Here is a 14106-nt window from a genome sequence, read left to right as displayed (position 1 = left end):
CCCCTTCACATTTTACAAGTTTACCCAAACCATGTGGTTTATTGCAAAAAGTCACCAAGATCAGAAGTTGAGCAACATAAAACTCTTGGATGCGATACATGAGCAAAATCACAGAACACAAGTATAACTTGGGAATTCAGAATTGTCTTATAAGCTGCCACAGTAGAAGCCACAACTGGTTTTTGACAGAGGTCAAACCACTAAAGAACTCTAGCGAAGCAAACCTCCAGTTAAACAATTCAGTCCACCAACCAGCAATTTGCAATAATAGTCAAATAATGGAGGCTACCACAAAAAGAATTTTGGGGCGCTATTTTGCTGATGTTGAAAGTACAAGTATCTGCTTTAGCAGAGTGGATTCTGGCATACTCCTTTTGTTTACCCCTTCCTAATCTAAAGCTACTTGAGCTTTTTTGTTGTTGTGTGTGTGTTTTGTGTTTTTTTTTTTTTGTTTTTGTTTTTTTCACAGAACTGGGCAATTTCTTTGCTTCACCACTTCTGAGAATTAACATTTCACTTGTGTTAACGTTCACACACGAAAACAGGACTATCAGAGTTCTTACAGATTCTTTTGGACCAGTTTATCAGCAATCTAAAATTCAAAACACTACCACCATGGTCTAAAAACTAAGGACGCTTTGCTTTCTCTGAAAAAAAAAAAAAAAAAAAAAAAAAAGAACAATGGGATTTCACAGTGTGGGTTTATCCAACAGAAACCATTTATGATGTTGGAACATTAGCAGCTTCCCCACATCTCTACACTTGGTGCTGCAGTACAAAACTGCACTTCTTTCTCAGTCTTGTTCATATTATTACTTTACAGCTCTTCTTCTATAGACCTTGGCAGAGAGATCCAGAAAGCCTTCTGGAACAGCTAGCCATTAGCCACTAGCCAAGCCACAGGTGCTGGTTTGGGATAGATCTCTCCAGATCCAAAAATGTCCTTCAGACATGTAAACTATGATCACAAAGCTTTACCTTGGAGACAAAATCTGCAGGCTCATAATGTATTACAAAATACTAAAAAAAAAAAAAAAAAAAAAAAGAGCAACAAACTTTTCATCTGTACTGACTGCTGCCATTATACAGCTCAGTCTGAATACATGTATAAAATGACTTTACGTGCCCATGCAATTAACACAGATACTTAATTCACAAATCTGTAAAAAACTGAGAAACTGAGGCATGTTGAAGTCAGGTGACTTATTAAAGTGTTATTAATTTAATAACACAAAAGGAGGTATTTTGGCAAAATAAATCCACAAAGTATTACATTAAGACTACTTTCATGAGCTGGCCATCCAGAGCAATGGTAATTTTCAGAATCAATTCACTGTTTTAAACTTGTATAGTCCTAAAGCTTTACAACTCACGCCACGTACAAAAAGCAAAAGTTTTTGCTATGCCCCATCTATCTTGCAAAAGCCTGTTCAATTCTCAAAATTCTGTCGAAGAAACCACTTAAGTCAACCATAATGACAAATTTAAGCACCTCCAATACCAATGAATCATGGTTCAATTCTACCTAATTTACAGAAATTTGAAAAGTAAGATTTCTTACTGTGTGAGAAGAAAAACTTTTTTGAATCCTAGTTGCAAAATATATGCAAGAAAACTGGCTATCTTTTTCATTTGAAATAGATAAACACTATCACATACATTTACAAATATATGTCCACCTAATTGGTCCACGTAGTCCTGTCCAGTTGCATTGATATGCTGTAATTTGTGCTGCATTATGCTTTTTTTTTAACCCTTACCATATACACACTTCCACAAACCCTATAACCCATATGATGCATCCATACAGACACCCTAAAATCTCCAGGGACACCAACTATAAGGAAAATGATGGGTCTATCAACAAAATGAAAGTAGAAGTGAAAAGTGTGTGACAGAGCTGCATTAGTACAACCTGACTACAGGAAGTTTTGGTTACAGGCATACTACCTGAATAAATCAAGAAGTTAATTTTGGACATGATTGTTTTCATTACTCATACCCAGATAAAAGGGACAAAGTACTAGAACATTCTTAAATACCTGAATAATACCATAAAGCAACTGGAAAGATTTGCTCTTATACAGACAGAAAAAACATAGTCCATAAACAACCAGATGTTCGCTAATTATTTGTTCTGTACATGAAATTTACTTCAGCCACGAATGTAATTCAAACCAGAATTCCCTGGGACCTTTTCCCTTTCTGCAAGCACAAAATGACTGCAACTGCAGGCTGAAATTCCTTCTTCCCCCTCAGATTTCTTTCTCACAATTTCATTTAGTTGCCACTACCCTGAGAAGCGCTGAACGTTCCAAGCATGCAAAAGGGCCACAAAAGAGACAAATACATATTTTCGTAGAAGAATACCTATTAAAGGCAGTTATTTTTAGGCAGATCTTCAGATATAGACCACACACGATCTATTAATATACTACAGTATTTAAGCCTTCAGCAGCAACCCAGATCTTCTCTTCCCCCGTCCCTTTTTTGGTCCCAAGGGTAAATACTGAACCTCTCAGATGCGTTAAGGCTTGGGTAATGAGAACAGCAAAAGAAACCCTACCACCACCTGAACTGGCTCACAGTTGCCATCAAGAGGCAACAAAAATCAAATTCAAGTACCGCGTAAGATTTTTTCCCATGTGCTGACAACCTGCATTTCTGCTTTTCAGCTGCTTATCTGCAGACAAAAGCTCAAGCTGCTTGCAAAGGAAGTAGAGAAAACCACAGAAGAAACATGCTAACAGTGAACTTAAAGTCTTCTATCAGACATTTTTGCAGGTTCTCCATTTTCAGCACACTGTTCCTAGCAAATGTAACAACACACTAACCCTAAAGCACTAATAAAATAATTAAATAATTAAATAAGCCTAAAACACAAATAAAGACCATGCCCTCACAGGACATTCTACATACTGCCTGTCTCTACTGGTCTATGTCCAGAGATGACAACATAAAAGTAACTCAATCTTTTCAGACAGTCTTTCTTACTCTAAGATCCTTGTCTGAACAGACTGCTTTCTAAGAACCCTCGAATTCAAATTTACTCTCACCTACCATCACTTTTCCTTAGGGAACACTCAAAGGCTCAGAGTCCGTATCGGCTATAGAATAATGGCGCACAGAAAGTTATCGCTTTGCATTTTTATATAGATACACAACTTATATTTCCTGAATGAAAGTACAGTGTAAGCAGCTGAATAATGAAAGATGCAAACCAAAAATAGTTTCATGTTGGAAAATAACTGTAAGAATAAGATAAAGAAGCAGATTTGAGAAACAGACATAACATTTTGCAGTGTTTCAGCAAAACCTGCTAACAGTTCAGAAATTGCTATTAACAGATGCGTATTACATAAGTGTATACAGATTTGCAGATCTTTAAGATAATCAGCCTGGAGTGCTGAAGCTCTTAATAGCAATATTTGTGGGTTATTGTTTGTGTGTCATTAGTCTTCACCAGGATAGAAGCTGTTTTCATAGCAGTCAAATGCATTCATACTTGGGTCATAAACTTACCAGCAACAGTCAGCAAAGCAGAAACATGTCACATGGTTACTCGGAGAAAAACGTCCAAGAAAACCGGGTAACACCACCAGTTAGACGGACAGAAGCCATCATGAGACTCTTATCAACCAGCCAAAACCAGATACAACGTACATAATTGTTGGTATCACTTTGTACTATCTTCCATTTAGCCAAGCATCCCTACATAGTTGTTTCAAATTTACCCTAGTTACATGGAGATCAGTGTTCTTATTCTTTTCATGTTCTTCTAAATGGTGGTAATAATTCTCAGTCACTTAAATGAGTTTGTTTTTTCCATCTGTAGTTGCTTGCTTTCTCTCACTAGCCCCATATCTGCTATCAGAACCCACCATCTTCAGCCACTGATGCCACGAAGTTAGGAACGGCTGAAACCATGCAGATAAAAGAGATGATCCAGGAAAGCTAAACAGAATCAACTAAGCTTGTATAAGGAGTCTAACAAAGCTTATTTTCCATACCTCTGCTGTCCTAAAAAACACCACAGTGCAGTAGTTGGCCATCAAAAGCTTCTATCCACGACCTCTTATTAAGAAGGGCAACAGAATCCAAAGCATTCTAGAATATGGCTCAAAACATAGCATCCACAACACGAGTTATCAGTTGGCAAAGTCTCCCCTTTGATTTAAATCTTACTGGTAATATGCTCCAAGGAATCCTGCCAACCACTGCAGAAATGAGAAGACTTGAAAACCACCATACTGATCTTGTCCTGAAAACAGATACTTCAGGGAATTGCTGCTCCGACTATTACAAATCATAGACCGGATTATTTCAGTACCACATTCTTGGGCACGCTGAGTACAAAAAGAAATAGCATCCTACATTAAAACACCCAGCCAGGTCCAGGGTCACTGACATCGCTTAAGAACTCATAGGTGTTTTGTCTACAGCACAGATGGCCATCAAACATAGACAAGCTTTATGCAAGATCTCTACATTCTGAGCAAGTATGCAGGTAGCAGTCCTGATCTTCTGCTTAGACCTACAGTGATAAATATAATGGTTGTAAGTTTCTCTAGCTGAGTGATTTAGAAGGCATTATCCTTGTGAAAAGTGCTTATCACTTTAGGTGAGCAATTCTTAAACAGAACCTGGAAGACAAAGAAAACCCCAACACAAGTACAATTCTTACCAAGCTGCAATTTCCTTTGCCAAAAAATAAGTATGTTAAATTGCCCGTGATTCAGGCAAAGTAAAATGCAGTGCTGCTGGAAATTACCCAGGCAAATCTGGAAGCGCTTTAGAACAATCTGGATGTGCGTAATGCGTGTGTCATCACCAGGTGAAAATGACAACTGAAATTAAGTTCAGAAGTATGTTTAAAAATGAATCTGAATTCTTCTTGTCACTGTATTCCATCCCATTTTGTTCTGTATTATAAGAAAAAAAAAATATTTAACATCTGTGATGATCTTTTTGCAGGAATCACCTTTTAGGTTAAGAGGAGAACATCACATGACAGGACGTTAACAACACACAGTTTCTCCTTTGTAAATTGGAGTTAGGGAGTAGCCTGTAGGCTGTGCCCATAAACTAAAAAGTGAGTAAACTCCCTCTCTCAAAGACGACTTCAAGTGCATATTGCCTGAGGCCACAGATTCAATCCTCATCACCTCTTCACCTCCCAAAGGGAATAATGAGGGAACTTTTTAGACCTTGCAACCAAACCCACACATTTCTAAGCTTTTTGAAAATTCCTAAAAATGTTGAGGAAACTACAGATAAAGTAGAAAGAGGATGCCTGTAGCATCTTGACCATAGACATTTGAACCTTGTTTAAGTTTTGGTACAGAATCTAATCTGTTCTCAAAAGCATCTAGACAAAAGTCTCAGGGACTGCAAGCAGCCTACACAACACTTACAAATGCCAGTATAAGTTAAGTCTCATTGGTTAGGACAAGAATTTTCACACCTTATTTGAAGAGACTTTCCGATGCCCCAGATTGGGTAAAAGCCCTCAAGTCCTCTAAGTAATCAATTTTCAAGCAGCACAATAAATCCTACTATTTAGAATAGGAATTGTGTATTAAATACACCACAAGAATGTTCTTCCAGACATTGTACATGCACATCATGATCAAGTTAAAACCATGGAATCATTATTTAAAGTTTAAGAGTCAAGAATAGTAACTCAGTACCATCTGCTATTAAAAAAACACATGCTCTGCCAAGAGAAAGTCTTATGCCCAGCTGCAAACTTGCATGGCATTTATTATTTCTCTTAAAGCCCAAACACCACAGCCATTATGTCTGCATTTCCATTTTTCAAAGGTTTATAGCCCTCCAGATCAAGACAAGCTTAACAATATGAAAGTGACGAGTGGAACAGAAAAGTACTCGACTTTTATTTCAACTCAGTTTGATTCAGGAGAAACAGTTAGTAATCTCTGAGAAGTTGCTAGTCTTTACAGGATGTGAAAGTTTCTGAAGACATGCATGACAGGAAGCATCACGGCTGCCCCTGCTTAGCACAGGCTTTGTCACATCCAGCATGGAGAAGCCGGGTAACAGCTGGAGCTGTGCTGTTTAACAAGCCGCTGGTATGAAACAAAACAACAAAATAAGAAAGAGGACATGTGGCCCTGAGGGAAGTTACTAACCCAGAAGTACTGAAGCTACACTGCACGAGGCCCTGCATCCATGGAGACAACCAGATCTGTTACTGCTTGTTTTATTTATTACTCTGCTAGACAGCTCTCAAAGGCTCTCAAAGGACCCTACACAGGATGTCTCTAAGGAGTTTCAGCAGGTTCCCTCCCCACTTTCAAGGGTGGATTATTATCCCCATATTTTCCCTTTAGCCCTCAAAAAATTAGTTACAGAGCCAAGCTTTTATTTTAAGCCACAGCAGTCCGCAACAATCTCATTTAAGAGCATTAGTTCCACAGCTCTCCAACACACATGAACTGACAAACATGACATTTCCATAAGAGACACTGCATTTTCAGAACGTACATAGCTGATTGTAGTTATTGTCTTGCAAGCAGCCAGTTATAAATTGAACCACAGCCATCCCTAAAAGTGATATCCCTTTGAGGTAAGATCATTTTCCTAAGTAGAGGTCTCCTAACAGCTGCAGCTCCAGAACGTACTTCAAAGCTACCTTCTCTCTTTTGGGGTCACCTTTGCGAAGTCTTAAGGAGTCTGTCCACTGTTTATATTTCTGCAGGTAATTAGTCTGGCTCCTTTCCCATGTCATTTATCAACTTGTCAGTTGTATCAATTACAGCACAAACACTCAGGAATATGGTTGGTTTTGGTCTTTAGCTAAAGGAGGAGTTTTCAAATCTGAGACCTAAAGCCAGTAAGTACCAGTAACTTGTTGTGTGTCACGACAGGGAAGAGCACCTGGAAAATTTAGACTTGCTTGCAGAAGACTTGAAGCTCTCTAAATGTGCAAACTTAATGAAATTCAGTGTAACCTGAAAGTATCATAGCTTTACAGCTTTTGTGTTCAGTGGTTTGGACTTTATTAGCTCCTCTGTTCTTAACTCTACAAAGACCCAATGACATTCACAGGAACTGTTATGTACCTTCATTTATGAATATTTACAACAATCACACATCTAACCCAAGTAGTAATGAATGGGATACATTACAGTGACTGTAACAGAAGTATGTAACAGTTATGCTCACAGACCACTGGAGTATTTTAAACACAGATTGGAAGTACAGGGTAGGCACAGGAGCCACGGTACTGGATTAGATTGAAGTTTGAACTGTTTTAGTAAGTTTTATAAAATATAAAATATTCAGAGTAAAAGCACAGTTACAATTGTCAAGGAATGTACATTTATTTCAGGCTGTTGACTATTCCTCAACAAGAAGAATGTAGTTGTTTCCTAGTAGCTTCAGATGACTTCCAGGTCCATGCTTCTCAGCTTCCTCTCACTTCACAGAGGTTTTGATCTCATTTTCCATTTTGTTTTAATGCAGCTACAAGACCGTGCATCACAGCTAGCATCTCTGCACTCAGGCTGGCCAGTGAGCAATATGCAACCAGCTTAAAAAAACAAGACTACAGGATGCCACAGTTATGTGATACAAGACCTTTTTTGGTTGTCAGACAAACATGCAGCTTCTGAAACATTCCCAGCTCAGCCAGTTGAGAAAGCAAAGAGATTTTTTTAAGAATTGTACTTTGACTTCAGTAAGCTGATACTTATCATGGTGAACCTACAGTCAAGTGGAGCCTCCTGAGTGTAGAGGCTATATTCCATCATTGTCTGTGCAAGTAAAACTCAGTACTAAGTAAAGCTGTAACTAAGAAATAAAAATGGGTAGAATTAAAACTAAAGTGTCACTAAAAGCAAAGATGTACCTCATATCTAAGCAACTTCCTGTATTTTGAAGTTAACTTTTGCACATTGTTACAGTCAAAAAAAATCTGACATATGGAAATATTATTCAGCACCTCACTACTTCCTGTAATAAAGAGTGACGACCAGCTGCGTTATCATTCCTACCAGACTGCACTACAGAATCTCACGGTTCACATTCAGTTATGTTTGTTCTCAACTGTTTTTTGTAGCTATTGCCTATGGAAAACTCCACTGGTAAGCCGGAGCATCTCATACACGATGCTCAATCTGCAACTTACAGTCTGCAACAGAATTGTGCTTCTTGTACCCTACACTAGTTTATTACCCAGAAGATTCATAACTAAATTCATAACTAAAGGTAACAAAATTCACATTCAGCTTCCCTTCAAAGGGTAACTAGCACAACATAACTTCTTGTACCATTCACCTTTCAAACCCACTGCCTAACTTCAGCAGCTCTGCCTTGCCTAAGGCAGACAGCACTCGGCCTCCTTTCCTGCAGCAGCTCAGGCACCCAGCATTAAGCACAGCAACCTGACTAAGGCTGCACTGATGACAGAGTAAGAATGGCAGAGACATCAGCAAGATGTATTTCCTCTCAAGGAAGGGAAAGCTGGTCAGTCACCAGTTACAGTTCATGAATACAAGGGACAGGAGAGATACAGCATTTACCAGACAAGCAGTGCAGTTCTTCTAGGCACACAGATTACCAGCAACGTGTTTTCAACTAATGTAAATATTCTAGGAACAATTTCTAGATCATACTTCCTTTAAAAGGAAACACTATCCAAATGAAAGAAGGTAAGACTTCAAATCCCTGACAAATACACAGTTCAAAAAAGCTCAATTTTCCTTCTGTACTTGAAGAAGTCTGTATTTGATTGACAGAACCCAGGGCAGTAATTCTGCACAGAATTTTGCCATCCAGCAAGTGACTGGACCAGCCTGTATTGCTCTGTAAACCAGAGGTTAAGTGACCATCTTTAGCTTAAAGCTGACTCAAACTGAAGCAGAGACTCAGAGAATGACACATTACCCCTAAGATTTGGTTTTTACAGTCAGCTACGTGACTACCACCTTTGGCATAAGCCTATTACTTAACACAGATAATACAACAGGAAGAGGCAGCACATTTTAGCCACATTACCTGAGCTGTATAGAGGCATAAGAAGGCTCACTGCTCAGAAGTGTAGCTTTTTAAAGACTGAACAGCAACACGATTGTACAGGAAAAGATTTTAAATTAAACAGGAACAGTGGCAGTAACCACTTTTGCTGGCTTGTGCCTACTTAAAGACCATTAAAGCAGTAATCTTAACTACTACTTCACTAAATTTATGAGATGTGCTAATGACAACAGTAGGAGGCACACTTGACTCAGACTAACTAGAGCCACGGTGAACATATACAACAGGAATAAAAGTATATTAATTCAGTGTGAGCCTTCGAGATTTCCTTGCAGCAACTGAAGCTGAGCACTGGCCCTAAGCAGTTCCTGCTGAGCTCTTCACAGCTTCACCATGCTCTACTCCACACAGGGCTGTATTTCAAATTTAAATACCTGCATCCAATATTTGAAGTGGGTTCAGCTACAATCTGCTAATACAGACAGCTGAATTTAAACTAGAATTGTCCATCAGTGATACCTTTTTAGAGTTTTGTTAGACATCTATGAGCAACCTTGAAATACTTAATTCCTTCAAATCAAGCCTTCCCATCTTCCTCAGATGGAGAAAAATTAAGCCTTGGCCAGGACCTCCCATGCTAAAGACACTAACACCGTAATGCAAACCCCAGCAGTTCATTCTCTCCTATTTCCACCACAATTCAGTACATCAAGCATAAGGGGCATTACAGTGCCATTGAATAGCCTGCTTTTGGATATGGAGCAATATACTCCAGGGAATCATCACCAGCTTGGCTTACCTGAGCTGCATTTGGTAAACCGCACCAGTTACATTGTCCATCATTATAAAGTCATTCTGTCAGAGACTACTACAAATTGTTCCATGCTGTCCTTGATCCACAAGAGTCCTACTGTAAGATTTGCTCCAATATTCAAAAACCAATTTACCTGAACTGAAAGCAGCTGGCATATTCCTTCCTTCCAAACAGCAGAGAACTTAAAGAAACTGAAGCATTCAAGGTGTGCTAGAAAAGCCTGAAAAGAACACACTTCCAAAGAACTGCAATACACCTCTATCAATTTTGGGCAAGCCCAGAGAGGGACAACTCAACCTGCGTAATCCTGCCAAGCAGCCTCATCCTGGCAGCACTACAGTCGTAGCGCACACAGAAGGCTCTGGAGAGGTGGAACACCTTGGATGCCTATGCTTGCTAGCATAAACACTGGTAATAAAAGATGCTTTATTGGTAAAGAACACATTTGAAGGCAATTAAAAATAAGCACAAGTCAGTTATGGCTGCTGTAATATAGCATGGAAGAGTCATTCGAAGAAAGTCATTCACGTTTCCAACATAGAATAAACAGGCTTTGAAGGCTCACCCATCCTTGAGCCATGGCATTCTGGTAAACCAATATGACATTTGTCTATCTTTGTGAATCTAGATTTTATTTTGATACAAGTCATGCATAAGGCATTTCACCACCCTGTCAACAGTTACAGTTTTCCTAGATAAAAAGAAGAGGATGTACCCATCACACCAACAACTCCCAGGTTCCTCCTTTTATTTCTAGATGCAAACAATAAAACAGTAGAATATTTTAAGATAAAGTGCTAACTGTACAGACTAGCTCCTACAGCAAACACTTTAACAGCTATAAAATTTATATTCATGTTTCAAAGAGGCATTTTGTATGCAGTCTCCTTGTAAGAGGAAAGCTACAGCCCTCAAAGTAACGTAACCCAGAAGGTACTCTAATATACTTAGTCTCCAAGCAAAACACCAAACACTTTCCCCCTGCAAACATTTTCATTCAAGCTTTCTGCAGTCTCACTGTCATTTAAATTATTCAATTCTTCAATCAGCTGAAAGCTCAGCAACACACTCTTCAAAAAAGAAATTTAATAAATAAGTTACTTCAAAGAAGGTGCTTCTTTAGGCATTTGCATGGTACTGAAGATGACTAGGGCACTTCAGAGGTAATATTAGTTGAAAGCGACCGATGCCAAGCTGACATTAGTTTCTGATCAGTAAGTATACTGTAAAGATGAAAACAGATCCAGGGGTTAAAGTCACAGAACTCCAGAACTGCAAAGATTATGACTTCAAATAAATGCCGTATCATTTTGGTGGATTACTAATCTCCTCTCATTTCAAACTGTACATGAAAAGCTTTAGCAGAGACCAGCACTTTTATTTAAAATTTACACTCAGAAGACCACCACAGCAAGACATTAACTAGCATGGTAGGAAGAGCGCATGCTGAAGGGTCTCAAAGAAAATCGGAAGTTTATTCTATGCTTACTGACTGTGGAAGTAAGGGCAATAATATAGTCAACCAAGGTACTGCTGGAATGTTTGAGCAATCATCCAAAAGCAAGTATCAATACAAATTGAGAGATCTTTTAATAAATTCTGTCAGTTTCACTGGAACAGATACAGAATTGCTTTTGAGGGTAACAAAGTTTTGGCCTAGTACTGCACTTTACCCCACTGAGCTATCTCCTTAGAGCCTCCTCAAAACCTCCTGGGATTTTGACCCAATGCCCTTTTGTCTGCCCTAAATTGCATGAGAACACATACAATAAGAAAGCCGTATTACATGAGTCTCTATAAACTGTGCTGAAGCAACCCTAAAAACAAGCACTATCCTTTTAATTTAACACTGAGGCTCTGAAAGCCAAATACTGCACCAGGTATTTGTTCCTGGTACTCCAGCTCTTCCCACTTCTTTTAAGGTTGTTGCACAGCAACCTGCCTCTGTTACACAAGCTCTGACTCGCATGAAATAAGGGTGTTCTTGTCATCATCAGACCGGGCTTCTGCAGAACGCCGGCTCTGCTCTGGCTAGAAACTTGGTAGAAGAACGGTTACTTACTCAGTTTATGCCACCAGTCACTTGCAAACGTTAAACTTAATGTTTTGCAAAGCTTCAGAAAAGAGATTTATTTTCCTCCTTGTACCTCTATTGAGCAACAACCCTACATCTTAGGATGAAACAGTAACTTTGCAAAAGTAAACATGATGAACTACATGACTTTGTGTATATTCTAAGGTTACCTTCTACAAGGATCCACTGCCACAGACACATAAGATATCTGTGAAGTTTACATCTTAATGTTTTTCTAAGAAAAGTACCTAAGAAATTGTGAAAAATTAAGTCTAGCTCAAGCTGATGTTCCTTTACATTGCAACGGATGCATTTTTTCTCCTGCCTCCCTGAAGCCATGTGCAAGTATTTCTACAATCCTCCGGGTTTTCTTTTGTAGGTGTAAAATACAATTGTTTCTTATAACACCTTGCAATGTATTTTCTGAAGATAAAAAGCTCAACAAATCATTCAGACTCCAAGGAAAGGCTGCACCACCTTTCTTGACAGGAGTGGCTCAGCTGAGGTCTGCCGCTCCCCATCTAAATAAAGCAAACCTCAAAATCAATGGATTTTGTCGTTGTCAAGCATGCAGCTGAGCACCTGGGAGATGGAGCGTGCTTTGGCAATTTACAATTTTTATTTACGTTACCTGTAGCTCGCACCAGGCGACTTCCACAGTGGTGTCTGTATCCAGTCCTTTATACACGGTCTTGAAGGAGCCTCTTCCGATCTCGATGTCAAACTTGAGGAAGCGGCCGTCGGGGGAGATGCCCACCGCCTTGGTCTCCAGCTCCTCGATGTCCTCCTGCTGCGTCCTCCGCTCCTCGAACTCGCGGCTAGCAGCCGAGGCGCTGCCGGCGGCGCTGCTCGGGGGCAGCGCGGCGGCCTCGTCCTCCTCCTCTTTGGGCAGCAGCGGGGCGGCATCCTTGGCGGCGGGGGGCTCCTGAGCGCACTGTCCTTCCAGGGGGAGCGGGGCGGGCGGCGGCGGCTGCTGCAGCAGCAGCGAGGGGGCCTGGGCGGCGCCGGCGGCGATGCCGGAGGTCCGGCCGGCACACTCCGGGGGGGACACCGAGGGAGCGGCGCTGCCTCCCGACACGGGGGCCGAGGGCGCCGCGGGCTGCAGGCTGGGCAGCTCCAAGGCCGTGGCGTTGGAGTCGCAGATGACGCTCCGGCGGAAGAAGCGGTGCTCGGTGGCGGCCGCCCCTCGGCTGTCCTTGTCCATGGTGTGGCGGCGCCGCCGGTACTCCTCGCTCCGGCCTCCGCTCCCCGCTCCGCCGCTCGCTCCGCCGGCGCCGGGGGCTCCGTGCTCGGCGGCGCCCAGCTTCTCCCCGACGGAGCTGTCCGAGCTGGAGCCGTTCTTGGGCGGCGGCGGCGGCGGCGCCAGGAAGCGGGGGGCCGGGGGGCCGCTCTCCGCGGCGCCCCCCGACATGGCGGCCGGGCGAGGCGAGGGCACGAAGGGGGGGCGAGGGGCAGAGGCCGCTCAGCGAGCGGCGGGCGCGCCGGGCCGCCGCCGCAGGAGCTGCGAGAGAGGAGGAGGGTCCCGGGGGCTCCTCACGGCGGGGCTGGGAGGCGGCTGCTGGCGGGGCTGCGCCGGCGGGGTGCGTCCCCGCTCAGCGCCTGCATCCATCCTGCGGCGGGGCGCCGGGCAGCGGGGCCGACATGGAGCACCGCGAGCGGGGCCGGGACCGAGGGAGGGAGGCAGCGAGGGAGGGACGGAGGGAAGGGGGGGGGGGAACCCCGAGCCGCGGCCCCGGGGCTCAGCCCCGCCTCGTAGCGGCGCCCATGGCGGCCGCGGCCTCCGCCCGCCGCTCGGCAGCCACCGCCCGCGCCAGGCCGCGCTCCCCCAACGGCGGCGGCCTCGCGGGGAGCCCGGAACCCCTCCCGGTCCTGGTCCTCCTCCTCCTCCTCCTCCTCCTGCAGCCGCCGCCGCCCCCCGCCCGCAGCCGCCCTCACCGGAGGCCGCCCAGCCGGCGCAGGTGAGCCGAGTCCCGGCGGGGCGGGGAGGCGGGCGCGCAGCGGAGCGGAGCCGCCCCGGGGCCGTCTGGGCGCTAAATGGCGCCGGGCGCCCGAAACCGACACACGGCGGGGGGGCGGGGAGGGGGGAGCGCCGCACAACACGCCCCCTTCCGCGCCCGCTACTGCGCATGCGCGCCCGCCCCCCCCCTCCTCCGCCGGGGTAGCGGAGCGCCCGCTCTGGCCGCCCCGCCCGGCGGGTGCTCGGGGAGATGGCGGCGCC

At 43.3% G+C, this 14106-nt stretch overlaps 1 protein-coding gene across 12 annotated transcripts in view; it reads right to left on the bottom strand.

Annotated features, from left to right (window-relative positions):
• The window catches only part of WNK1 (WNK lysine deficient protein kinase 1), a 104729-nt gene extending 91180 nt beyond the window's left edge, over window positions 1-13549 (bottom strand). For 11 of the 12 annotated variants that reach the window (XM_035345567.1, XM_035345586.1, XM_035345608.1 and 8 more), the window contains exon 1: window positions 12520-13549. In XM_035345567.1, the coding sequence (XP_035201458.1) occupies window positions 12520-13299 (780 nt within the window). In that variant the 5' untranslated portion in view covers window positions 13300-13549. The remainder of the gene's footprint in view (window positions 1-12519) is intronic. The other variant, XM_035345576.1, reaches the window with a different exon arrangement.
• Window positions 13550-14106: the final 557 nt, after the last annotated feature.

The sequence above is a fragment of the Oxyura jamaicensis genome, chromosome 1 (assembly GCF_011077185.1).
Source record: "Oxyura jamaicensis isolate SHBP4307 breed ruddy duck chromosome 1, BPBGC_Ojam_1.0, whole genome shotgun sequence".
NCBI classification, from domain to species: domain Eukaryota; kingdom Metazoa; phylum Chordata; class Aves; order Anseriformes; family Anatidae; genus Oxyura; species Oxyura jamaicensis.
The sequence above is the reverse complement of the archived record's forward strand: the minus strand, read 5'-3'. Positions and strand labels throughout refer to the sequence as shown.